The sequence below is a fragment of the Bufo bufo genome, chromosome 1, assembly GCF_905171765.1.
Source record: "Bufo bufo chromosome 1, aBufBuf1.1, whole genome shotgun sequence".
Taxonomy (NCBI): Eukaryota; Metazoa; Chordata; class Amphibia; order Anura; family Bufonidae; genus Bufo; species Bufo bufo.
This window is the reverse complement of record NC_053389.1, coordinates 758,588,219-758,614,445: the sequence shown is the minus strand read 5'-3', so window position 1 is coordinate 758,614,445 and position 26,227 is coordinate 758,588,219. Positions and strand designations below refer to the sequence as shown.

The 26,227-nt window shown below is 44.1% G+C and overlaps 1 protein-coding gene across 1 annotated transcript in view; it reads left to right on the top strand.

Annotated features, from left to right (window-relative positions):
* The window catches only part of DDX56 (DEAD-box helicase 56), a 49,870-nt gene extending 25,889 nt beyond the window's left edge, over positions 1-23,981 (top strand). The window contains exons 11-14 of the mRNA XM_040414575.1: positions 4,070-4,159; positions 10,536-10,641; positions 13,457-13,551; positions 22,899-23,981. Coding sequence (XP_040270509.1) covers positions 4,070-4,159; positions 10,536-10,641; positions 13,457-13,551; positions 22,899-22,985 — 378 coding nt within the window. The 3' untranslated portion in view covers positions 22,986-23,981. The remainder of the gene's footprint in view (positions 1-4,069; positions 4,160-10,535; positions 10,642-13,456; positions 13,552-22,898) is intronic.
* Positions 23,982-26,227: the final 2,246 nt, after the last annotated feature.

The following is a 26,227-nucleotide window of genomic DNA, read 5'->3' as shown; positions in this document are numbered from 1 at the left end:
CTCTGATGATGGTGATAAATTACAGTCTATCTCACTGGAACACATGGAAGTACAGTGCTGATCTTGGGCTACTTTCACACTAGCGGTTTTGCCTGATCATGCAGGGTTCAGCAAAAATGCTTCCGTTACTGATAGATTAATATTACTGTAAAAAAAAAAAAAAATCCAAACTCTGGTTCGGGAAATGTTTTTTTACAGTAAAAATGAATCTATGAAGTTATTACGCGAAGTCACGCGAGACTTCGCAAAGTAATAACCGGCTCATCTGAGCCAATACATTCTAAAACTGTACAGTATTGGACCGAAGTTTTATGCGAACCGACTTTGGATGTTTCATCTGAAGTCGATTCACTCATCCCTAAATAATACAACCGTCTGCATCCGTTATGAACGGATCCGGTTGTATTAGCTTTAACATACCCAAGACGGATCCGTCATGAACTCCATTCAAAGTCAATGGTGGACGAATCTGTTTTCTATTGTGTCAGATCATGCTGTGATTTGCTCTCCGGTATGAAAACGAAATGGAATACATTTTGGAGCATTCCGTTCTGTTCAGTTACGTTTTGTCCCCATTGACAATGAATGGGGACAAAACGGAAGTGTTTTTTTCCTTTGTTGAAACCCTATGATGGATCTCAATACCGGAAAATATTAATGCTAGTGTGAAAGTAGCCTTAATGGTAATGTTTCGCCAAAAATGTATCTGCCAGTTAAAACCAGATAGCGACGAGAATACATCCATTCTTGCTCACCCTCCTGACGGATCAAGATAGGATCCCAGACAAACTACAAATGTTCCTAGAGTTACATGACGTAGATACAAATGCCTTGCAACTGTGGGATACGCTGAAAGCATATCTCAGGGGGTGCCTTAAATCCTCCATCTCCTACATTAAAAGGGACGCACGGAAAAAAGAGGACTCCCTTAGTATTTGTGTCAAGGAAGCCGAGGCAAGGTTTGTCTCGGATCCTTCTGAAGCAAATAGACAGGATTGGTTACAGAAGGGTAGGATGTATATGGTCCATCTACATGAAAAAAGTAATCGTAAGTCATTTTTTTATAAACAGGCCTTTGAGTTGGGAGATAAGGCAGGAAGAGTGCTAGCCCACATAGTCCACAGGAATACATCTGCTCCACTGGTCTTAAGCATACAGATCCCAAGTGGCGAGGTTAGGGACTCTGCCCTAGGCATTGTAATGGGATTTGCTGACTTCTACCGTGACGTACTCAGAGCTGGTGCTTGAGGATATATCTAGATGAGATAGCTTACCCAAAACTAACAGTAGAGGACAGCAATTTGATAGAGGAGGATATAACCTTGGAGATACAGGAGGCAATTAATGGTTTGGCGAATGGGAAATCTCCTGGACCTGATGGGCTACCCCTGGAGATTTATTCCAAATATGTAGATATCTTAGGTCCCCAGCTTAAAGATATGTTTAAAGAGGCATGGCGGATGGGCAGATTACCGGATTCCTTATATGAGGCGTCCATAGTAGTATTGCTATCCTTATTAAACTTAGATTACAAAATTTTGACAAAAATTTTGGCCAATAGGCTGAACAAAATAATAACTCGCATAATACACGGCGATCAAACTGGTTTCATACCAGGAAGGTTGACTTCCAAAAATTTCCGCAGAGAACAAGTCATAGCCCAAATTGGAACCCATCACGACAGACAATGGGCAATGGCCTCCTTAGATACGGCCAAAGCCTTCGATTCATTGGAATGGCCCTACCTAATGAGAACGCTGGAGAAGTTTGGCTTTGGCCCTAGATTCCTACAATGGGTACAGATAATATATAGAGATCCTTAGGCCAGTATTATGGTTAACTGTACAGCCTCTTCATCTTTTCCCCTGCAGCGGGGTACGAGGCAGGATTGTCCTCTCTCTCCCCTACTGTTTGCAATTGCCATTTGAACATCTGGCTCTACGAATTCAGCAGGACTCGACATTTAAAGGGGTGGCGCTAGGGGGGAGAGAGGACAGAGTCGGTCTGTATCCGGACGACCTTATATTGTTTGAGTGAGATGGACATTTCTCTACCACGAGCGATTGCCATCATTGGGCACTTCTCAGGGTTACATATAAATTGGGCTAAGTCGGCCCTGATGCCGTTGTGGCGATCCGACTGGCCTGGGGTTTATCACAATCTCAAGATAGTGGACCACTTTAAATACCTAGGTGTTTTCATTACTAAAGTGCCGAAAGACTCCTATTCCAAAAACATTGCCCCTTTAGAAGCCATCTTTACTGACAAATTTAAGGTGTCGAAAACCCTACCTTTGTCCATCATGGGTAGGATTAACCTAATAAAAATGATCTTATTACCCAAAGGGCTATATATGTTGGAACATGCTTGCACCCCGTTATCCCGAAGCTTCTTTGACCGCCTTCATTCTCTAATAGTTAACTTTATTTGGGGAAAGGCCAGACACAAACTTGCATTGAACACACTGCAACGATCTAAGATACAGGGAGGTGCGGCGCTACCAAACTTTCATTTGTATTTCCTCGCAGGGCAGTTGAGGTTCCTAGCTAATTGGGTCAACGAGGAACCCCTTCAGAATATGGAGTACTATTTGCAACAATACCTAGGTCTGTCCAATTTGTGGCCAGTACTTGAAAACACTGGATCCCTATCGGGGCAAATGTTGCAGATCCATAGACTGGCACAACAGGTGTGGAGAGATGCCAAATCACGTCAATATCAAGATTGGGCCGATACCATACCTTTGTGGGATAACCCATTGTTCCCCCACCTACAGGGTATAGAAGGGACACATACCTGGAAAACATCTGGAATCACTACATTGCGAGACCTATATCAAAATGGAGTTTTACGCTCCTTTTCCCAAATTCAGGAGCAATATGGTATAGTACGCACCCAGTTTTTTTAAATATTTACAGATCGGACATGCCCTCCAGGAACAATTTAGGGAGGGGCCATTTCCTCTTATCCTTTAATTGCGGTTATTAAATCACAAGGACCTAGAGGTATAATATCTGCACTCTATACTTACCTTTTAGGTAACCATATGTCATTACAACCCATACTAGCCGAGGCCAGAGGCGATGGAGGCGGTCACTAATGTGTCTCCCTCTGTCAATAACGGATTCATTCAATTATTTATGCTACACCGCAGTTACTTAACTCCCACTAGACTGCACAGGATGGGGAAAATGTCTCAACCTAGTGGTCTTAGATGCTCTCATAATAGTGCTGATTTTTGGCACATGATGTGGGAGTGCAGGTACATTAGATCATACTGGCAGGAGGTGCTTGGGGTACTTTCATCACTGGGCATAGGCCCAATACCATTATGTCCTAAAGTATGCTTGCTGGGTATTTTGGACAATGATGGTTGGTCTCATTACAATAAAATATTCCTGAGCGAAACTCTGTTTCTTGCCCGTAAGGTAATTGCTCTTAAATGGATGGCAGATGATCTACCTACACTAGGGACTTGGAAAAGACTAGTGAATCAAGTAATACCTCTTGAAAATGTAATATTTATTCACAGGAAATGTCCTGACAAACTCCAGAAAGTATGGGGTCTCTGGGGTGATTCATCTTTAACCACTTTTCCTGGATCTGCGATCTCCATTGGCCCTTAAATTTGTCATAACACACAGACCTCACACGTTATTAATGTATTGGCTCAATTTATTGTATTCATGCTGTAAATGTGAAGAAGCATTGATTTGCTCTTATACATCAACTTGCATAAGTACAAATGATACCTTTGTATTACAAGATATTGTATACTGCATACTCTTGACTTATGTCCACCTGATTGTACCACAATCTTGCCTTGTTACTCTTTTTCAATAAAACGTGTTTAAAAAAAAAAGTAATATCATCAATCATTCTTTAAAATGTTATAAACAATAAGTCATTTTCTGATGACTCGTTCCCTTCTAATGGATTTGTGTCTTTTTCCATGCGCCTACTTTGATCTTGCGTTTCCCGGCAGTGCCGTATTGTAAGAGCATGGTCTGCTAGGCCGCGAGTTTCCTCTGTTTACTTGTATCATGTGTGATGTGACTTTCTCCCACAGGATGCAATGAGATCTGTAACTAAACAAGCCATTAAAGAAGCTCGTCTGAAGGAGATAAAGGAAGAACTGCTCAACTCCGAGAAATTAAAGGTGAGAACCAATCCATGACAATACTGCAGAATTGAAATCGTATCTCCTCTACCCAAACCGTGTGCCTCTTCTGTATACCTCATGTTGGCAGGTAACCATCTCTATAAGGCATGTATGCACAACGTGGTCTGCCATGTCCATTCACAATAGAAGTACAGGGAGTAAACCCCGTCCTCAGGCACAGTATTAAATCTGCGGACATGGGGAAGCTCCTCAGAGGGAATATACTTACCCAATCCCCGCCTGCCATTGGCTGCTCCCCCCTCCCCCCCGACACTGGCGGCGGTGCGGGGTCCAGGAGCAGAGTAAGTATATTCCCTCTGAGGGACCCGGCACATGGGAAGGGGGGGGGGGGGGGGGGGGGGGGGTGTTGTATGATGTTGGTTAACCCCTTTAATATGATTGGTGAAAATGACACGTGGAGCCACATTTTTGCATTGATATAGTTAGTTACTATTTTTTTTATTTGTGGTATAACTCCTTTAAACCATAGTCTTGGGTCACCCGTAATTAAGTACTAGTCATACTAATATATTGGCAACACGGCTTGCCTTTTATGACTCCCTTCCTTGATTAGCTACAAGCGGTCATATGGTGTAACCACTGAAGCCAACCAGTGGCAGGTTGAAGCAGTCATACATAGTGCTAACTGCTGAGGCCCAGCCTCTCAGCCTGCCTCTCATCTCCCTGACAAATAAGCCTGTCAGTCACTAATAAGACCACCCACTGGACTTCTTAGTTAGAAAGATCAGGGACTTCAGTCAATACATTTTAGGTTATACTGTATCTTTTCCCATAAACTACAGTGTTGCTCTGCAATAGGTGTCAGTCTTAACCCATACAGAAACAGGTGTCCAGCGTTGCCTTTCTCTCCGACTACTGTTCTCACATTTTGATCTGTTCTCCACTCTTAATGTTATGGCACTTTCCCTTATATTATATCACTGTCGTTTGGAACGCTATATTACTGTTAAAACTAATACTTTATTAATTAAACACAAGGGAAGGGAAGGGGAACTACCTATATTAAAATACTAGGACACCATCTAACCAGTGTTCGGTCGATGATTAGGACCTATGGAGCCGCCAATGGCCGGCCACCTCGTATTGACAGCTGCAGCCTCTGTCACGGAGGCTTAGCAGCTCTGACCATTTGTCCACATAACCACAGTTTTATGCTCCTGACGAGCCGAGTATGGTGAAACGCGTCGAGCGTGGTGTGGTGATAAATCAATGATCACACTGCTTGTTTTGTGCTCACACTGCAGTTGAGGTCTGCGGTTCTCAGCCCTCTGCAGCTGATGAGCAATTGCAATCAAGCCTTCTGTTCCACCCAGCTTAGCCTAGTGTCCCTTGATTCGTGCCTGCAGAGCCGACACTCAGACATCTGATTCACCCTGAACGGATGGTTCTCATTGAGGTCGGCTTCTGCAGGCAGATGTTTATCAATGGATTAGTCCATTTTAACTTTAGTTTAGGGCACTATTAGCTGGTAGTGGTTCAGAGCACTTTGACCGCGCCACAGTGCATACTTCTGGTGGATTGGATCCAGCACGGCCCCATGGCCTCATGATCCAGCCTGCAGTACAGCACTAGTTGCGGCACTTCTAGTGACCCCATCTATAGCCGCGTGTACCGCTATTGGCGGCTCCATAGGTCCTAATCATCGACCGAACACTGGTTAGATGGTGTCCTAGTATTTTAATATAGGTAGTTCCCCTTCCCTTCCCTTGTGTTTAATTAATAAAGTATTAGTTTTAACAGTAATATAGCGTTCCAAACGACAGTGATATAATTTTGATAGGTGGAACGTATACCTTATACCAGTTGTATCAGTGAAATTCACTTTCCCTTACATCATATGAGCTGGAAAAAAAACATTCTGACTACATTGCCCATGACTCTCTCTCGGCCTGCCCCTAGCCAAAACACAAACCCCCCAGTAAGTGGGCGGATCTGAGCCTTCCCGAGGCAGGGCTTATTTGCCCCAATGTCTCTGCTTTACTTGAAGGCATGCGATCATTCATCTGAGCACTTCCACTGCTTATGAGGAAGTAAGCTTGGCAGAGAATAACTGTCCATGCTCGACCATGCTGCACAGAAAACTACAGGTCGTATCCATAGAAAACTTTGAATAAACAAAAGGCTGGCTGCCCAAAAAAGGTACTTTTTATTACAGATAAAGGCAGCAAAACTGGTAATAACATATTGGTGAGCCATTTGCACGGCAAAACTCTAACATAGATACTACTTTGTGTAACTGGAATACCCCTTTAAATCTGCTCAGCTCCTCCTGCTCTATAAGAATATGCCAATAGATTATGGGGCACTCTAGCTTGTCGCTGTCATTATGTTGTACTCTGTTATAGGTGCGTCCAACTGGTTGCTATTCTTCAGGGCATTACTGTGGTCATTATAGGGGGCACTCTGACTAGGTGTGCTTCAGCCATCATTATTGGGGTAGAATCAGATCATTTGACATTGGGCTTCTGGATCCATTTTTTTTTTTCCTGTAGCAAGCTTAACCCCTTAAGGATAGAACAATTTTCCTTTATTACGTTTACAGTTTTTACTCCCGATCTTCCAAATGGCACCATTTAGTATTGCATTTGATGTAGTCAGAAGTTAGAAAAATGGGGTGGAATTTAAAAAACAAAACGAAATTCCACCACTGTTTTATGGGTTCCATTTTGTACAATGTTCCCTATGTGGTAAAACTGATCTGTTCCTTTACATTTTTCTGGTGAGTACAATTACAGCGATAGCACATTTTATATAGTTTTTCTTGTGTTTTTAATACTTAAAAAAAACTTAGCAAAAAAACAGCATTTTGATTTTCATAGTTGGGTCTACACAGCTGCATTGGGCTAATTTTTGCAGGGCAATTTGTAGTTTTCAATGATGCAATTTTTGAGTTTGTATGACTTTTTAATCACTTTCTATTAAATTATTGGGAGGTGAAGCGATGAAAAAAAACTCTGAATTGGCCATATAGATATTTTTTTTTCTCCTGTTATGGCATTCACAATATGGGATAAATACATTTTTATTCTAATAGTTTAGGCATTTTGGGAGGCGGCGGTGCTAATGGCTTTTAGTTTATTAAAATTTATTTTTATCATGGGTAAGGGGGTGATTAAATTTTTGTTAATTTTGACCCCTTCGCTACCAGCGCCATACATGTACGGCGCTGGAGCAATGTGTAAACATGGTGCCTGCTCGCACTTGCAGTGGGCGCCATGGCCGGCAGATCTCAAACAGCAGAAACCTGCGGCTAATTACGGTGACCGGCAATAATGCCGATCGCGGTAATTAAATGCTTTAGATGCCGTGACCAGTGCTTTCTACCGATGCCCCGTGTGGCCAAAGTGGGCATCAGTAGTTGTGCTGAATACTTTCAGCTTCGCTGACGAGGATGAAAGTATTCATACTGCAATTCTTATTTTGGCCGGCATAAGAAATGAGCAAATTAGGGTTTAAATGTCAATTAAAAAATCCCTGATAGAACAAAATAAAAAATTAAACAAAATTATTTCTAGGCTCATATAAGAGCTTCAAAATGATTACAATTTTTTTTTTTTTTAAATATATATTTTAAAAAAATCACCCCCCCCTTTCCGTATAATTAAAAAATAAATACCTAAATAACAAATATAAACATCATGGGTATCATTGCGACCGAAAATGCCCATACTATTAAAATATAAAAATGGCGTAACGAAAAAAGGGTCAAAATGGCCAATTTACAGTTTTTTCATTGCTTCTCTTACCCAAAATTTTTTAATAAAATGTGATCAAAAAGTCATGCACACTCCAAAATGGTATCAATAAAAACTACAGATTGTCCTGCAAAAAATGAGCCCCTAAACAGCTCAGTAGACATAAGTAAAAAAAAAAAGTTATGGGGATCAAATATGGTGATGTAAAAAAAATATATAATTTTTTATCAAAGTTTTTTAATTTATTTTTACGTTATTCAGATTTAAAAAACGTACACATATGGGGTATCGTTGTAATCGTACTGACCCAGTGAATAAAGGGCATTGGTCAGTTTTGCCGTAAACGCTGTAGAAACAAAACCTGTAATTGCATTTTTTTTTTTCAATTCCACCCCATTTGGAATTGTTTTACCGCTTCCCACTACATTTTATGCCATAATTAATAGTGGCATTAGAAAGTACAACCTGTACCGCAAAAAATAAGCCCTCATACATCTATGTGACCGGAAATATAAATAAGTTATGGCTCACGGAAAATAGGGAAGAAAAATAAAAATGCAAAAACAAAAAAACCTCCGGTATCCTAAGGGTTAATGTTTTTTTTTTTTTTTTAACTACTTTTTATTTTTCACTTAAGTCCTCCTAGGAGACTTGAACAGTTGATTTACCATTGCCGCCTAGGGAACATTAAGTAGGTTCGTATGGTGCCCTGCCACAGACAGCGGAAAGCTGCCTCAGATGCCATGGTGACAATTGAAGAGTTAAATGTCTGCGATCAGTGTTATCGCCGATCGTAAACATTAGCCCCGGATGTCTGCCTAGCGTGGGCATCCACCATACATGTATGTTGGATGTCCGCATGGCGTTAAAGGGTTTGTTCCATATCAACATTTATGGCCTATTAAGATATGCCTATGCCACAAATGTCAGATAGCTGCAGCTCTGCATCTGCGCGGCGTGCGCTCCATTCATTACTATGAGACTTTCAAAAATAGCGAGAAACCTCGTCCACCTTTCCATTCACCAATGTGGAACGCTGGAAATAGCAGCACCGGTGGTCGACTATTTTCAGAACTCCTGTACATGCGTGGTGTGCTCTCCACTTTTGGGGCCCCATTCTGGACATAGGTCTGGGTCCCACCTGTCCTGACATTATAGCACCATGCTGAGATGGGACAACCCCTTTAATAATTCTCATTTCTATCTCAAATAGTTTTTTTTTTTTTTTTTTTACAGTAAGCAGTTTATGTATGTCATCTCTGCCCTTACACATGCCCTATAAAAGGTGCAGCTGAGTTTACTGGATGAGTCACATCCGTGTGTCCTCCATGACCGGCCTTCACATCATAGCCACAGTTAGTTACATAACCCGATTTCTGTGCCTTCTCCTGCAATGTTCTGCGGCAGCTGGCACCGCGGACGGGTCTTATCAGCAGGAGTACAGGTCACTGTGTCTAGTAGGGACAGGTGGCTGACGTTTTAATCTTTGTCTATAATGATTTCATTGTTCCTGCTGAGTGTCTATTTCTGTTTTTAGCTCTGAATTTTATACATTTCCTTCCCTTTTAATACAGAGTGCAAAACCAGAAGGCCGGTGCCTAAAATGCGTTCTTACAGCATTATTGAGGAGGGGCATACAATTAGTCCTTGCTCGTCCCTATCCTGCAAGCTGTCAAAGATTCATCAATTTATTAGGTCGATTTTGTTTTTGGGAAAACTGGGTGACAACCTGTATGGCCTCCACTCCCGCTCCAGCAGGATAGCACTCCACCACTACAGATTAGCCATACAGAGTATTATAAAGCAAGTCATGGTGGTCACCTAGCCTTCCAGGAAATTGTTAAAATTTCTCTGTAGTCCTATCAAAAGAAATAAAAATATAAAAAAAAGCGGACTACGATCATTTGTAATTGACATCATACATTCTTATGAACAGTAGTTTGTGAGCGATTTAAAGGGGTATTCTGGTTGTTAGAAATTGTCCTCTATCCTCGGGATAGGGCAGTGATGGCTGACCTCTGGCACCCCAGCTGTGGTGAAACTACGACTCCCAGCATGCTCCATTCATTGAGCAAGTGTTATCGTGAAAGTCGTAGTTTTATCACAGCTGGAGTTCCGGAGGTCAGCCATCACAGGAAAAGGGGATAACAGATACTACTGCTGGGACCCCCACCAATCACGAAAACAGCAGCCCCCCTGAAATGAATGGAACGGCCGGTCAAACATGCTCATGGACGCTTCATTAATTTCTATGAAGATGAGCGCTGTACTCGGCTATCGCCGGAATTCCTATGGAGATGAATGGAGTGGCCGAACGCATGCCAGACCGGCTGATCCGCTCATTTCAGGGCGGCTGCAGGGGGTACGGGGGCCCCTTTCTCGTGATCAGTGGGGGTCCCAGTGGTAGGACCCCCACATCGATCTAATAGTTATCTCCTTTAAATCTAACCCTACCCAAAAGGGAGGCAGCTTCCCATAACGACCAATCGGACCTACTCTTCCCATCTTTCTGCCTACCCTGTAGGTATAAAAGCTGAAATCTGATTGGCTGGTGTGTGCGGCACCTATAACAGTTTCCATTTTGCGTGATATTGCTGGGGTGTGATAAATGGAATTTTGATTGTACTTTCCTAATCTCTTTCCTTTGGTCCCAACAGACGTATTTTGAAGATAACCCAAGGGATTTCAATCTCCTCCGTCATGACAGACCTCTGCACCCTGCAATAGTGAAACCTCATCTGAAAAATGTTCCCGATTACCTAAGTACGCGTGGGCCGAATGACCTGCTGGGAAATAAATCAAGAATTAGTCCAGATCTAGCGCAGGGTGCCGCATCACTGGCCAAATACTCTGATAGTATATAGAGAGGGGTCCCCGCTGATGGAGGGCATGAGAACCGGACAGACAGCGGTGAAGGCGTGAGATAAGACATGAAACGGGTTACAAAGTCCTGAAAATGTGCGATTCCTTTATACTGACACTCTATTAGGGCCCATGTCCGTTCGTTTTTTTGTTGGACCGTATGCGGAACCATTCATTCCAATGGTTCTGCCCAAAAAAACGGAAGTTACTCCGTGTGCATCCCGTTTCCGTATGTCCTTACGTCCGTTCCGCCCAAAAAATAGAACATGTCCTATTATTGTCCGCGTTACAGACAAGGATAGAACTGTTCTATTAGGGGCCGGCTGTTCCATTCTGCAAAATACGGACTGCACACAGACGGCATCCGTACTTTTTGCGGGTCTGTTTTTGCAGACCGCAAAATACATACGGTCGTGTGCCTGAGCATTTAGTCTTTAACATTTAGAAGATACTTCGAATACCATATATATGTACATTACAGCTGCTGTGTGCTTAGAGGGCACCTGTCATCAGGATCAACTCTCTTAACCCAGTGGTACTGCCTCGTAGGGTTGATCATGCTGGTTAAAATGACACCTGTCTTGTGAAAATCAGTTGCAGCATTCCCGAGTAAAAGGGGCTTCTGTGCACCGAGGGGGGTGGTTAGCACTGGAAAGTGGAGGTGCACCGAGGAGCCTGATTTGCATAAAAAGTTTTTTTTTATATTTTTCCCTTAACCAATTTACACAAGGCAAGTATGATTTTAATCAGCAGAATCAACCCCATCACACAGTATGCCTGATCAAATTGAGTTGATCCTGCTGACAGGGGCTCTTTAATAATTCAGGAACTGCCATTCAAATTATTGCATGGCAGCAACCACAGACATCAATGCCATCGTATGTAGCTGCTATCATATATGTTCCAGGCCTAAGGCTTGCTACTTACTTGTGGCTTCACATTCCGAATTTAGTGTCCTCCAGCCATGGCTCCTCTGGTGTGCACATACACCTGTGTGTATAGAATAGTAGGACCCGACCCAAAAGTGTGCTTAAAGGGGTTGTCTCTAGGATATGCCACCAATATTAGATACAGGGGTGCACCACCAATGAGGCCAGGTGAGGCACCAGGTAGGGGCAGAAGGGGGATTATCTGTTTCTGCAGTATAGTATTGGGAAGCACAGTGGGCACAGTATGTGGCGCTGCATTACCCTGTATGTAATGTTTTCCAAGTATGTCTTTAACAGTAGGGCAGGAGGGAAGGGGTTAGGTTAAGAAGTGGGCGTGGGGGGTTGGGACGCAGTTACATTTTTCACCTCAGGCAGAAGAAAGTCTAGGTGCACTCCTGATTAGATGGGTGCGTCTCTGTCTTGAGAATGGGACTCATGAAGTGAGCAGAGAGCAGCCGTACATGCGCGGCCAACCTCCATTCATCTCCGGCAGTCCCATAGAAGTGAATGGAGCGGTGGCTGTGCTTGTGCAGTGCGCTCTCCATTAATTTCTTGTGCAGTGCGCTCGCTCAGCTTTTTTCGGAACTCCCATAGAAATGAATTGAGAGCATGCTGGGCATGAGTGGTCCACTGACCTTCTCTAGGGGGGCCCCGTTCTGGAGAGAGGTGCGGGTCCCATCCGTAGAACCTGAACCTATCCTGACATTGGTGGTATATCCTAAGATGAGACAACCCGTTTAACTCTAGATGGTTATGGGAAATCTGAATTGCTGTTAATGTGCATTTATTCCTGAAATCTGTAAAATCGCCAGCAAGCAGCATTTCCTCGTTATATCGGTTTCTGGGAGACGAGCAGTATGGCCCCCATTACAGCTCCAGATGTCATCAAGCTCTTGCAGATCTTCCCAGGTATTGCAGTAATGGGTGACCTCCCCATATAAGCGTATAACATGGCAGGTTTGCAGATTCGGAAGCTAGAAAAACTGGGTGACAACCAGTATGTCGCTAGTTCAGCACCCAGCTTTTCCAGGCAGATGTGTCCACACGTCCAGTTCACCTATCAGATTTAAGGCTACTTTCACACTAGCGTTAATATTTTCCGGTATTGAAATCCGTCATAGGGTCTCAATACCGGGAAAAAAACACTTCCCTTTTGTCCCCATTAATTGTCAATGGGAACAAAACAGAACGTAATGCTCTAAAATGCATTCCGTTCTGTTTGGTTGCGTTCTCATACCGGAGAGCAAACCGCAGCACGCTGTGGTTTTCTTTCCATCATGGGGTGTGGAGCAAGACGGATCCGGCATGACTCACAATGCAAGGAAATGGTGACTGATCCGTTTTCTCTGACACAATAGAAAATGGATGCCACGGCTCCTGTATTTTTGCTCTTTCTGTCCGTTTTACATAAGCGTATTCACTCTGCGCGGGAGCAGCGTTTCCCGGATTGAACACTGCTTCTTTTTGAAGTGAACTTGTAGCATCAGAATGATTTATGAAGCTGTGAATTGCTGCGTCGCCGCATGTCTTCTGAACGGTAGTCAGGGCGTTTTGTGACTACAGTTCAGTAGGAATTCACAGCATCATAAACCATTCTGATGCTACAAGTTCACTTCAAAAAGGAGCAGGGTCCAATCCAGGAAACTCTGCTCCCATGCGGAGTGCGTCTCCGAGACTGGATACTCTTTTCTAAAACTGACCTTAGTGCTGCTTGTGTATACGGTACCACTGTGGTAATGTTCCTCAGCTGCTCCTTATTGACTGCCGCCTCATTTCTGTCGTTGCAGTTCCCCCTTCCTTGCGCTCTGTTGCAAATCCTTTACTAAAGAAAAAGAAGAGGAAAAGGATGCAGCCGGGTCCCTCCAGTGCACCACCCAAAAAGGTGAGTGCTCCTCAACGGAAGGAGATCCATGACCCCTGCTGACCCCAGAACCCGGTGGCAGGGTAGTTAAATGATCCCCATAGTGCTTTCCTATTATCCAGAAATATGCCTGTATTAGGCGTATTTTTGGAGCAGATTGCGGCACAAAGGTTATATGCGTCACAATCTGCTACTTTTTCCCACTCACGCCAGGTCTCAAAAATTGGGCATGGCGGGGAAAGAGATGGGCATTTTCTACGCCTGTTTTAGGCTTAGAAAATGGTCTTAATGTAAGCCAGCAAGGAAGCGGTCTTACATTTAGATTGGCGCTGGATACACCAAAGTCATGTATAGGCAAGTGTCTACGTAACTTCGTCGGATCCAGTGCCAGCTATTAGGGTTAAGACCGGCGTCTAAAACGCCAGTCTAATCAAATGACCCCCTTATGTCCATTGTCTGCTATTTATAGTGACCGGCTGATTATGTGGCCTCTGACAAGGGGAAGGGGGCATGACGCCTTCTTAGTGCCGATGCCAGCGATCAGTAGTGGGCACAGTGATCAGACCCCCACTGTCTGGACTGTTATGGCATATCATAACAATATGCTGGCAATGTCTTAAAGGGGTTGTCGACTACTTTTATATTGACAGCCGGTTATTGTAAAAAAAACGATGTTTCTCGCTGGTATCATTGGGGGACACAGGACCGTGGGGGACACAGGACCGTGGGTATAGCTTGCTGCTGCCACTAGGAGGCGACACTAGGCTGAAAAGTGATAACTCCTCCCCTGCAGGCTATACCCCCTCCAGCCTGGAGAGAGCATATCAGTTTTTAGCTTAGTGTCGTAGGGGCGTCTGTTCCCGTACAGTTTTTTTGCGGCCACAGGATGGGTTCCCGCAGCAGGTGGACACATCTGCCCACTGATCTGGAGGGGGTATCGGCGGTTACCTTTAAGTCCCTCTGTGGTTGCCGGCCGGCAGTACCGCCCGGTCGGCTGTGCGCCGAACTTTATGTCCCGGCTTTGCGGCCTACTTTCATTCCGATTATGGAGGGGGCGGGTTCGTCCTTTAGGCGCGAATCCTCCCCGACTAGCTGTCCCTCCTCCCCCAGGTGCCCGCTGAGCTCCGCTCCGCTCCGGTCCTCTGAGCAGGGTTAACCCTTCCTGCACAGCCACCTTTTTTTCAGGCCCCTGTTTACCATAGGTTTCTTTCTGCAGGCACAATGTGCCTTAATATTGCGGTATACAGCCCTTCCTGACCTCTCCATATGAGGTTAGGTCCTCACCAAAAAAAAATAAAAAAAATTATGCGCAACAAATCCTGCCCTCCTCAGACCACAAAATCCATTCTCCAACTGCGCAAATCCAGTGGGGTACATCTGAGGGGTTCCCATTCTGCCCTCCGGGCCGTTTGGTTGATTATGCTCCAACTGCGTGAATCCAGTGGGGTACATCTGGAGGATCCCAATCCGCCCTCTGGGCTGTTGGGTTGATAATTCTCCAACTGCGTAAATCCAGTGGAGTACATCCGAAGAGTCCCCAATCCGCCTTCCGGGCCGTTTGGTTGATAATGCTCCAACTGCAAAGTCCAGTGGGGTACATCTGGAGGATCCCAATCCGCCCTCTGAGGCCGGTTGGTTAATAATACTACAACTGCGCAAATCCAGTTGAGGACAACTGTAACTTCCTATCCACCCTCCGGGGGCGTCTGTTTGAGTTTCTCCTCTTGCTCAACTCAGCGGAGGACCTCTGGAAGCTCCCAACCCACCCTCCTGGGTCGTTTGGTTAATAGAGCACCATCTGCGCAATCAGTAAGCAGACCTTTTAGTTCCATTCCACCTCCGGGTAGTTTGGTTCTTATATCAACACCACCACAGCCTACAACAGCCATGGGCTAGAGGCTGAGAGGTGGAACTGCGCACGAGCGAGCTGAAGCAGGACAGTTATTCGGACTCTGACATGAATCCGGATTAATTTTCTGGTTCTGGTGTATGCATTAACCCCTTCCTTAGGCACTACTTACACTTCTACTAGATACAGTGCTTAATTTGGGTATTACCTCCTTCCTGAGGTGGACTGACCTCACTAGCATTGGCCTCAATGCCAGCCATAGGTGCCCTCGTTCTGTGAGTGGCAGAATTGAAGTTCCACTGGGCTCAGTATCGTCAGCATACATTAACCTTTTGTATAGGTGGCATTATGGCATTCTCACTGCTGTCGCAGTGTTTACGTACGCATTACACCCTTTCTGGGGTGGGATGATGGCACTTCCCACAGAGTACAGAACTCGTCATATGCAAGTTCCTGCTAGGTGCGTTACCCCCTTCGATGGGTGATGTATTCGCACTACCTCGGGTTACAGTACTTACTGGATATATTACTCCCGATCATAGGTAAAGCGTTTGCACTGCCACTGGGCGCAGTGCTTGCCGTAGATTTTTCCCCCTCCATTGGGTGGGTAATTACACTTCTGTAGATTGCGGTTCTGACTATCGCACTACCCCCTTCCATAACCGGGGGATTGCGCTTCCGTTGGTTACTATTCCATCTCCCATTTGCCATCACATACTTCCTATGGCATTACCCTTTACAAACGATCCAGTAACGGGGGGATCACTATGCATCTTTGCATGCTGTATTTCAGCTGCGCCACGAATCTAGAGGCCTTGGGTTCCTTCACAGGTGGTCCGTGGCAACAGTCGGTACCGCTGGTGCCTGATATTCTCATCTAGTGGCATATGGATACTGCCACTGGATAATATGGACACTCCAATACTGTATCCCTCTTTTCTTCATGCACTTATTGGAGACACAAAAATGTCGGCCTTTGTGCTCTCAGGGGTGTCACCCAGCCTTAGGTGTCCCAGAGACTCCGCATCCCCATGAGCACTCCACCGTTAGGGTCAGTCACACTGCACAGAGTACTGTGGTCAAGATCCAGCAAGCAGAGTATTCCACCGACTCCGGATGCTTCGTCCACCACTCATCCTTATCTAGGTGAGGGCGTTATGCTGGCAATCTGCAGTGGCTACTACAACGGCTTCTCCTTCGCAGGGTAGTCTTCACGCTAGGGCTAGATGCTCCTAGTCGCTGTAGCGAGACAGCCCCCCTCAGGTAGGGGTTCTACCCTGGTACTAATTCGGCAGTTGCTCCTGTTCAGCGCCCTTTTCAGGTGGAGGGTTTAAGGTTAGCTCTACTAACTGGGCCAGCTTGATACCAGAAATTCTACTGGATGTCCTCAGGCCTTCCCCTCATGTCCACGCTGGCGGAGCATGCGGTAACCTCTACCGCACGAGGGGTGTTTGAGTCACCATTACATGCTAAGGTTCCTTCTGCACAGTTCTTTCGTCAGGCAACGGATTCCTCTAACACGAGAATCAGTGACCTCTACGGTGTGGCCTATTCCTCAGCTGGAGTATGGCGTGAGCATTACTCTTGGGACTTCCCTTGTAGGGCCTCCCCTTCAGGCAGAGTATCGCATCACCACTAGACGCTGTAGAGCTCCAGTCTCACATGGGAATGGGCTTTAGTTCTGGCCTCTTTCTGGTTTACTACCAATAAGGGTCCGTGGCTCTGACAACTGTTGTCCTTCTGCCACATCTAATCCATATCCATATGTTTAAGAAAGGCTCTTGATGTGAGCCGAAACGCGTCGCAGAGTATTGTTTGTGACCAATAAAGACATAATCTTTTGTTGAAGACTACAGTGAGTGGCACCTACTTTTTGAGTGCGTTCTACTGGGTAGATCAGTCCCTACGGCACTCGTCAACACTAGATTGCCGTTCTAAGCGGGACCTGGATTCTAGTAGTCATACCGTAACGCCATTGGTGCTACCTCTCTTCAGATGTCGGTGATATCTACGTCACCTCAAGCCAATGGTGGTTGTTCTTTCACTGCTCATTCCGGGGGTGGACTGAGAGCCTTCCCAAGACGGGTGGAGCGTAGTCGAACTTCACCCGGCAAGAGTTTTTCTCTCATCTTTGTTCCACTCATCTGCCCTTCCAGGCAGCGTTGCCGCTTTGTTGAAATATAGTCACTGACGGGGCTTCCCATCACTAGCGGTGCTCACATTGGCTTTACTTTACCTTTCCCATGTGGTATTGATACTTTGGCCTGCAGTGGGGCACGCCTGGCTCAGGCGTTTGTTTCTTAGTGATTATCAGGCAGCTTCTCTCACTAGAAATCTCACCACCAGCCTCTATGGCTATAAGGGCGTTGGTCTAACAATATTCCGCTCCCTAGGGGGCGTTCTCTGGACCAGAGGTGAATCCTACGGACTTGGCCTTTTAGTTCTACTTCCACAGCTGCGGTGGCGTTATTTTTTTATTTTTATTTTTTTCTCTGAGTTGATACGCCTTTCCTGTACGTATTTTTTTCTTTAAGTCTCTCAGTTTTAAAATGTATGTATACTAATGCCAGAAGCCTGACTAATAAAACTGGTGAACTGGAATTAGTGATGTGTGAGGAGGACTATGACATAGTGGGAATAACTGAGACATGGCTGGATGATAGCTATGACTGGGCGGTTAATGTACAAGGTTACAGTCTGTTTAGAAAGGATCGTCAAAACCGGAGAGGGGGAGGGGTCTGCCTTTATATAAAGTCCTGTCTAAAGCCCACAGTCCGAGAAAATATAAGTGACGGACATGAACATGTGGAGTCACTGTGGGTAGAGATACATGGAGCTAAAAACAACAATAAATTACTAATAGGAGTTTACTATAAACCACCGAATATACCAGAGTCCACAGAAAATCTACTACTAAACGAGATAGACGAGGCGGCAAATCATAATGAGGTGGTTATTATGGGGGACTTCAACTACCCAGATATAGACTGGGAAACTGAAACTTGTATATCTCATAAGGGAAACAGGTTCGTGGCAATAACCAAAGACAATTATCTCTCCCAACTGGTTCAGGACCCGACTAGAGGGACGGCCATACTGGACTTAGTATTAACCAATAGACCTGACAGAACAACAGACGTGCAGGTCGGGGGACACCTGGGAAATAGTGACCATAAAGTAATAACCTTCCAATTATCATTCAAAAGAGCGTTTCTACAGGGAGGAACAAAAATACCAAACTTCAAAAAAGCTAAATTTAGCCAACTAAGAGAGGCCATAGGCCAAACTAACTGGGACAAAGTCCTCACAAATACAGACACAAAATGGGATATCTTTAAAAACATCCTAAAAACTCATTGTGAGAGGTACATACCGTATTGTAATAAAAGGTTAAGGAACAAAAAGAAACCAATGTGGATAAATAGAACTGTAAAGAAAGCAATAAATGACAAAAAGAAAGCATATAAAACACTAAAACAGGAGGGTAGCACGAAAGCACTGAAAAACTATTAAGGAAAAAAATAGAACATGTAAAAAACAAATAAAAGCGGCCAAACTAGAGACCGAGAGATTAATTGCCAAAGAGAGTAAAACTAACCCTAAAATGTTCTTCAATTATATAAATGTTAAAAAGTATAAATCTGAAGGTGTTGGCCCTTTAAAGAGTAATGAGGGGGGAGTCGCAGAGAGCGACGAGGAGAAAGCAAAGCTGTTAAATATTTTTTTCTCCAATGTATTCACTGAGGAAAATAAACTGTCAGATGACATGCAGAATGTAAAAATAAATTCCCCATTAAAAGTGTCCTGTCTGACCCAGGAAGAAGTACATCAGCGACTTAAAAAGATTAAAATAGACAAATCGCCAGGACCGGATGGCATACACCCCCGTATCCTAAAGGAATTAAGTAATGTCATAGCCAGACCCTTATTTCTGATATTTGCAGACTCTATACTGACAGGGAATGTCCCACAGGATTGGCGCGTGGCATATGTGGTGCCAATATTCAAAAAGGGGCCAAAAACAGAGCCTGGAAACTATAGGCCGGTAAGTTTAACATCTGTTGTGGGTAAACTGTTTGAAGGTTTTCTGAGAGATGCTATGTTAGAGCATCTCAACGGAAATAAGCAAATAACGCCATATCAGCATGGCTTCATGAGGGATCGGTCATGTCAGACTAATTTAATCAGTTTCTATGAGGAGGTAAGTTCTAGACTTGACAGCGGCGAATCAATGGATGTTGTATATCTGGACTTCTCCAAAGCATTTGACACTGTACCACATAAAAGGTTAGTATATAAAATGAGAATGCTCGGACTGGGAGAAAACATCTGTAAGTGGGTAAGTAACTGGCTGAGGGATAGAAAACAGAGGGTGGTTATTAACGGTACACACTCAGATTGGGTCACTATCACTAGTGGAGTACCTCAGGGGTCAGTATTGGGCCCTATTCTCTTCAATATATTTATTAATGATCTTGTAGAAGGCTTGCATAGTAAAATATCAATTTTCGCAGATGACACTAAACTGTGTAAAGTAATTTACACTGATGAGGACAGTATACTACTACAGAGGGATCTGGATAGACTGGAGGCTTGGGCAGATAAGTGGCAGATGAGGTTTAACACTGACAAATGTAAAGTTATGCACATGGGAAGGAATAATGCAAGTCACCCGTACATACTAAAGGGTAAAACACTCGGTAACACTGACATGGAAAAGGATCTAGGAATTTTAATAAACAGCAAACTAAGCAGCAAAAACCAGTGTCAGGCAGCTGCTGCCAAGGCCAACAAGATAATGGGTTGCATCAGAAGGGGCATAGATTCCCGTGATAGGAACATAGTCCTACCACTTTACACATCACTAGTCAGACCACACATGGAGTACTGTGTACAGTTCTGGGCTCCTGTAAACAAGGCAGACATAGCAGAGCTGGAGAGGGTTCAGAGGAGGGCAACTAAAGTAATAACTGGAATGGGGCAACTACAGTACCCTGAAAGATTATCAAAATTAGGGTTATTCACTTTAGAAAAAATATGACTGAGGGGAGATCTAATTACTATGTATAAATATATCAGGGGTCAGTACAGAGATCTATCCCATCAGCTATTTATCCCCAGGACTGTGACTGTGACGAGGGGACATCCTCTGCGTCTGGAGGAAAGAAGGTTTGTACACAAACATAGAGGATTCTTTACGGTAAGAGCAGTGAGACTATGGAACTCTCTGCCTGAGGAGGTGGTGATGGTGAGTACAATAAAGGAATTCAAGAGGGGCCTGGATGTATTTCTGGAGTGTAATAATATTACAGGCTATAGCTACTAGAGAGGGGTCGTTGATCCAGGGAGTTATTCTGATTGCCTGATTGGAGTCGGGAAGGAATTTTTTATTCCCCTAAAGTGGAGAAAATTGGCTTCTACCTCACAGGGTTTTTGGCCTTCCTCTGGATCAACTTGCAGGATAACAGGCCGAACTGGATGGACAAATGTCTTTTTTCGGCCTTATGTACTATGTTACTAAGTATGAACATAGGGCAGTGTTCCGTCCAGGATCCTCTTTTTTCGCAGTAGTTGGTCGCCTTTCCACACCTCACAGACATGGGTTTCTCTTCTTCTCCCTCGTAGTACACGAACCGAGCTCTCCATCAGCCATGTGATTTGGCCTCTAAGCTTGCTTGTCCTTGACTAGCGCTTACAGCCCTACGGACTTCTACCAATTCTTATCCTGGGGTCCTTGTCAAGGCTGACGGCCTCCAAAGGCTGTTTTCCAGATGGATCCGTTCAACAGTTGCTCGGGCATTTGCCCTCGGGTAGGCAACGCCCAGCTGAGTCTTGGCCCACCCGACCAGCGGTCGGCGCTTCTCGGGTCCATCTCCTTCATGCAGTAGCTTCCAGTGTGGAAGGCAGTATCCTGGTCTTCCGGGCACACGTTCATCAAGTCTTACTGGGTGCCTTCCTAGGCACCGGCGGATACTGTTCCAGGCAGCAAATTCTTGCAGGCGGCAGTGAGTTACGCATCCTCGAGGGCGTTTGTTTCTCCATGGGCATGTGATTTTTTCCCTCCCCGTGGACTGCTTTAGGACGTCCCACGGTCCTGTGTCCCCCAATGATACCAGCGAGAAAACGAGATTTTTGTGAAACTCACCTGTAAAATCTCTTTCTCGCGGCGTTCATTGGGGGACACAGCTCCCACCCAGTAATTTCTGTTTGCTGTGATTGTTGGCGGTTGTGGAGCCAGTATGGCCCCAGTTCTGGTTTGATCCGACTGGCGTTGGTCAGTTGTTGGTTGTTTACCGTATGGTTATTTTCTCCTACTCCTATGGCTTGGGCACAAACTGATATGCTCTCTCCAGGCTGGAGGGGGTATAGCCTGCAGGGGAGGAGTTATCACTTTTCAGCCTAGTGTCGCCTCCTAGTGGCAGCAGCAAGCTATACCCACGGTCCTGTGTCCCCCACGGTCCTGTGTCCCCCAATGAACCCCGCGAGAAAGAGATTTTATAGGTGAGTTTCACAAAAATCTCGTTATTTGGTATCACTGTAATCGTAGTGACCCAGAGAATAAAGATATTTATGTTATTTATACAGAAAAATGAACGCCATTAAATTTATAACTTAAAGGGGTATTCTCATGACGCCGTTTAATACTTACCTGCTCCCGGCGCGCTGTCCACTTCCTGGTTTCGGCACTCGGCAGGGGGCGTGCTCCATCTTGATTGATGTCTTCTCCCGGCCGGGCTGCACGCTGTACTGAACGCGCACGCCGAGAGCGCGTATGCGCCCTGGTGACTTCTTCCTGGCAAGTATACTATACTGGCCAGGAAGAAATCTCCATAGCGCATGCGCGGTCTCGGCGTGCGCGTTCAGTACAGCGCGCGGCCAGCCGGGAGAAGATAAGAAGTTGTCTGCGCACACGCGGCCACCGCGATTCCTGAGAAGAGCGGTGGCCGTAACCAGGGGAGACGGAAGACAACAGTCAGGTAAGTATAGGTTTATTTTCTTCTAAGGGGTGGGAATTTGTTAATTAAATATATTTAGAAAAATTATCACTGTTAAATCATTAACAGTGATCATTAAGATGACAATACCCCTTTAAAGGAAGAGTTAATAAACGGCGCTATTAAAAACTACAACTTGTCCCGCCAAAAACAAGCCCTCATAAAGCTATATAGACAGAAAAATAAAAAAGTTATAGCTCTTGGAACGAGACGATGAATAAAGGAACAAAAACGCTTGGTCAGTAAGGCCCAAAACAGGCTGGTCATTAAGGGGTTAAATGAGACTGGGCAGATTTGTGAAATAATGTAAAAAATAACTCAATCGCTGCACTGTGATTGGTTGTTATGGGCAGCAATGCCATTTTTGTTTTAGACAGCTTCACAAATTTTTTTGTATTATGGTTTAGCCACCAGGTGGCGCTGAAAACTTTATCCGGTGGTTCAGGAAGTTCCAATGCCTGAATGCTAATACTCTTGTAGTGTGTTATCTAAATATTAAAGTGTATGCTCCTCTCCCATTACAGTTCAGGAAGAGCCAGAACCCTCTACGTACTTTCAAATACACAAAAGGGAAAAAGAAAACGGATGCCAAGAAAAAAACGGAATCTTGAGCAATGTGACAATTAGGACTTCTGATTCAATTTCCTATAACGAGACCCCGAGTCTTTCCTCTGTGGGCATCATAATGGACTTGAATGAGCTGGCAGGGGCATTTCCTGCGCTCTGGACAGAGGATTTTGGTCATCACTTTCTAAAGAGCCTTTTATGCAGAGTTTATGTAAATAAATTCATATATTTGTATGGGCAGAAGTTACACCCTCTTATTTCCAGTGGTTGCTTTAAGGGGTAGTTACACTTCAGCAGTCGTTTCCGTTGTACTGTTTTTTTATGTCTAAAGCTCCTATACAGACATGTGTGTCTCCATGGTTACAGACTACAAACAAACCCTTTTGTGGTCTGATCCTGGAGAAGATGACCTGACTGAAGGGGAGGAACACATGACTGCAGGATCAGACCACACAAAACTATTTGCAAGGTTGATTAATTATTTAAAAAAATAAATATTTTTAGATGCATTAAAGTAACCCCTTAGTGATCACCAATACACGTGGTGGTCACTAAGGGGCTATCGCCTTTTGTACGACCCAGACTGCACGAGACTCAGCTTTCAGATGATAGCCGAAGTCCTGCTCTTATGGCCTGGACCAGCAGAAGCGCAAATCCAGGCTGTTTAACCCCTTAGATGCCGCAATCAAAAGCGCTCATGGTATAAAAACGGTTACAAAGGAAGCGGATTCCCTCTTTCTCCCATCGACACACCACAAATGAGGTCACGGGGTGCCAATGTCTGTTCACGCAAGCTGGGGCCTAATGAAATCCCCAGGCCCGCTTGCAGCATGTCCTAGAAGGCCTGGGCCCTTTGTTAGGCCTCAGACTGCAGATGGCTGTGTAGCAATGACGGTAAAATAAATTACACTGCATGAACAGTGCCATGTATTTTGGAAGCGATCAAAAGATTGCCTATTATAGTCCCCATGTGGGAGTATTAAATGGTTAGAAAAAAAAAATACAATTCCATGTAAAAAATGAGCATTTTTTTTTCCCATTTGAAAAACGCTATTCATTAGAAAAAATTGCAAAAAATAAAATCTCCACTTATTTGGTATAGTCGCATCTGTACCGACCTACACTATGCAATTATGTAATTTATCCCATACAGTGAACGCAGTAGAAAAACAAAAGCCAGAATTAATGTTTTTTTCTTATTCGCCCCCCAAAAAAAACTGTGAAAATTGATCCAAAAGGGTTATGCACCCCAAAATGATACCAATGAAAATTACAAGTTGTCCCACAAAAATCGAGCCCTCATAGCTCCATAGAAAGAAAAAAACAAAAAATAATGGGTGGTGTGGCGATGCAAAAAAAAAAAAAAAAAAAAAAAAAAAAATATATATATATATATATTGATGAAAATTCAGGGCAGCACACCTAGTAGAAAACGCTGGGTGCCAGCGGTGTCGACACTAGGTCCAAAAGTGTCAAATAGACAAAAGAATAATCACACCGCAGCACATCCGTCTGGTGAAAAAGTGGTGGGATCCTTTATTCACCCAAGTAGCGACGTTTCGGTCCGCTTACTGGGACCATTTTCAAGCAATGCATAAAATACAATAGTGGGTTTTTATGTGGTCATCTCAAATTAACATACATAAGTGATACTTAAACAAAATAGTAAAAATAAAGTACAATACATTTTAAGTGAATACATCCGGACATCATATCGGGGAGACAATGCAGTCAAATATATATATATATGATCACAGGTCGGCACTGCTGTTTGAAGTCGCGGTGCACGAGTCTATGGGATGGCGTCCCAATGTAAAATTAGTAGAAAAGACCAGCATTCGCTGTAGATGATTCTTTGTATTTTATTCAGTCACATATACAGGCAATAAGTGACGCGTTTCGGTGCTACCGCACCTTCAATCAGTCTGATGAAGGTGCGGTAGCACCGAAACGCGTCACTTATTGCCTGTATATGTGACTGAATAAAATACAAAGATTCATCTACAGCGAATGCTGGTCTTTTCTACTAATATTTTATTTATATATATATATAGAAAAACGGACAGCACTCCAAGTAAAAGATAGTGGTGTTTATTCACCCATGTGGATGGCAACGTTTCAGCTCATACAAGAGCCTTTTTCAAGCTTGAAAAAGGCTCTTGTATGAGCTGAAACGTTGCCATCCACATGGGTGATTAAACACCACTATCTTTTACTTGGAGTGCTGTCCGTTTTTCATCTTTATCTGATGGGGTAAGCTGCTACATCCCTGGACTTAGCACCCTTCTTGTGTTTTTCCGGTGCCGCCATTAATATATATATATATATATATATATATATATATATATATATATATATATATATATTTATTTTTTTTAAAGAGGTTTTTATTGTGCAAAAGTAGAAAAACGTAGAAAAACTATGTATTTGGTATTGCTGTCATCGTACTGACCCAAAGAGTTAAGTTGTCATGTTATTTACACTGAAAAATTAATAAAAACTCAGTGGCAGTAATGACTGTTTTTTTCCATCTCCCTCCCAGAAAGATTTAATAAAAGTTAATCGGTAAGTTATGTGGCCCCCAAACTACAACCTGTCGTACAAAAAACAGCCATATGGCAACATCGACTTCGAATAAAAAAAAAGTTAAATATCTTGGAAGGCGATAATGGAAAGAAAAAAAACCCCTCGGTCATTAAGGCCCAAAACAGGCTGGTCACTAAGGGGTTAAATAGATACTAAAGCTTTTTCGTCTTTCTAATGAAAAATAAAATCTGCATTCTGATTGTGCCGCAGGCAATGCTGTTCTGCGCAGACCTTTTACATGAACTCGACTGCGCAGACCTTTTACATGAACTCGACTGCGCAGACCTTTTACATGAACTCGACTGCGCAGACCTTTTACATGAACTCGACTGCGCAGACCTTTTACATGAACTCGACTGCGCAGACACACCGTTTTTCTGTTTGAGATTATGGCGCACTGCTACACGTTGTTTATGGCTTGTTTTATCACATAGTGTATATCAGTTTCTTTCCTAAGAGAAGAGTTTTGCATTTTCTGTCTCTTGTGATTTGTGTGGGCTGTCATGTAGTTGTCTCTTATTGTAGAAATGCCTTCTACTCAGATACTCGTATAACGTTACTTTCACACTGGCGTTTTGGTTTTCCGCTTGTGAGAGCCCTGAATGGATCTCACAAACGGAAAGCCAAAACAGATCAGTTTTGCCCTAATGCATTCTGAATGGAAAAGGAACCGCTCAGAATGCATCAGTTTGCCTCCGAT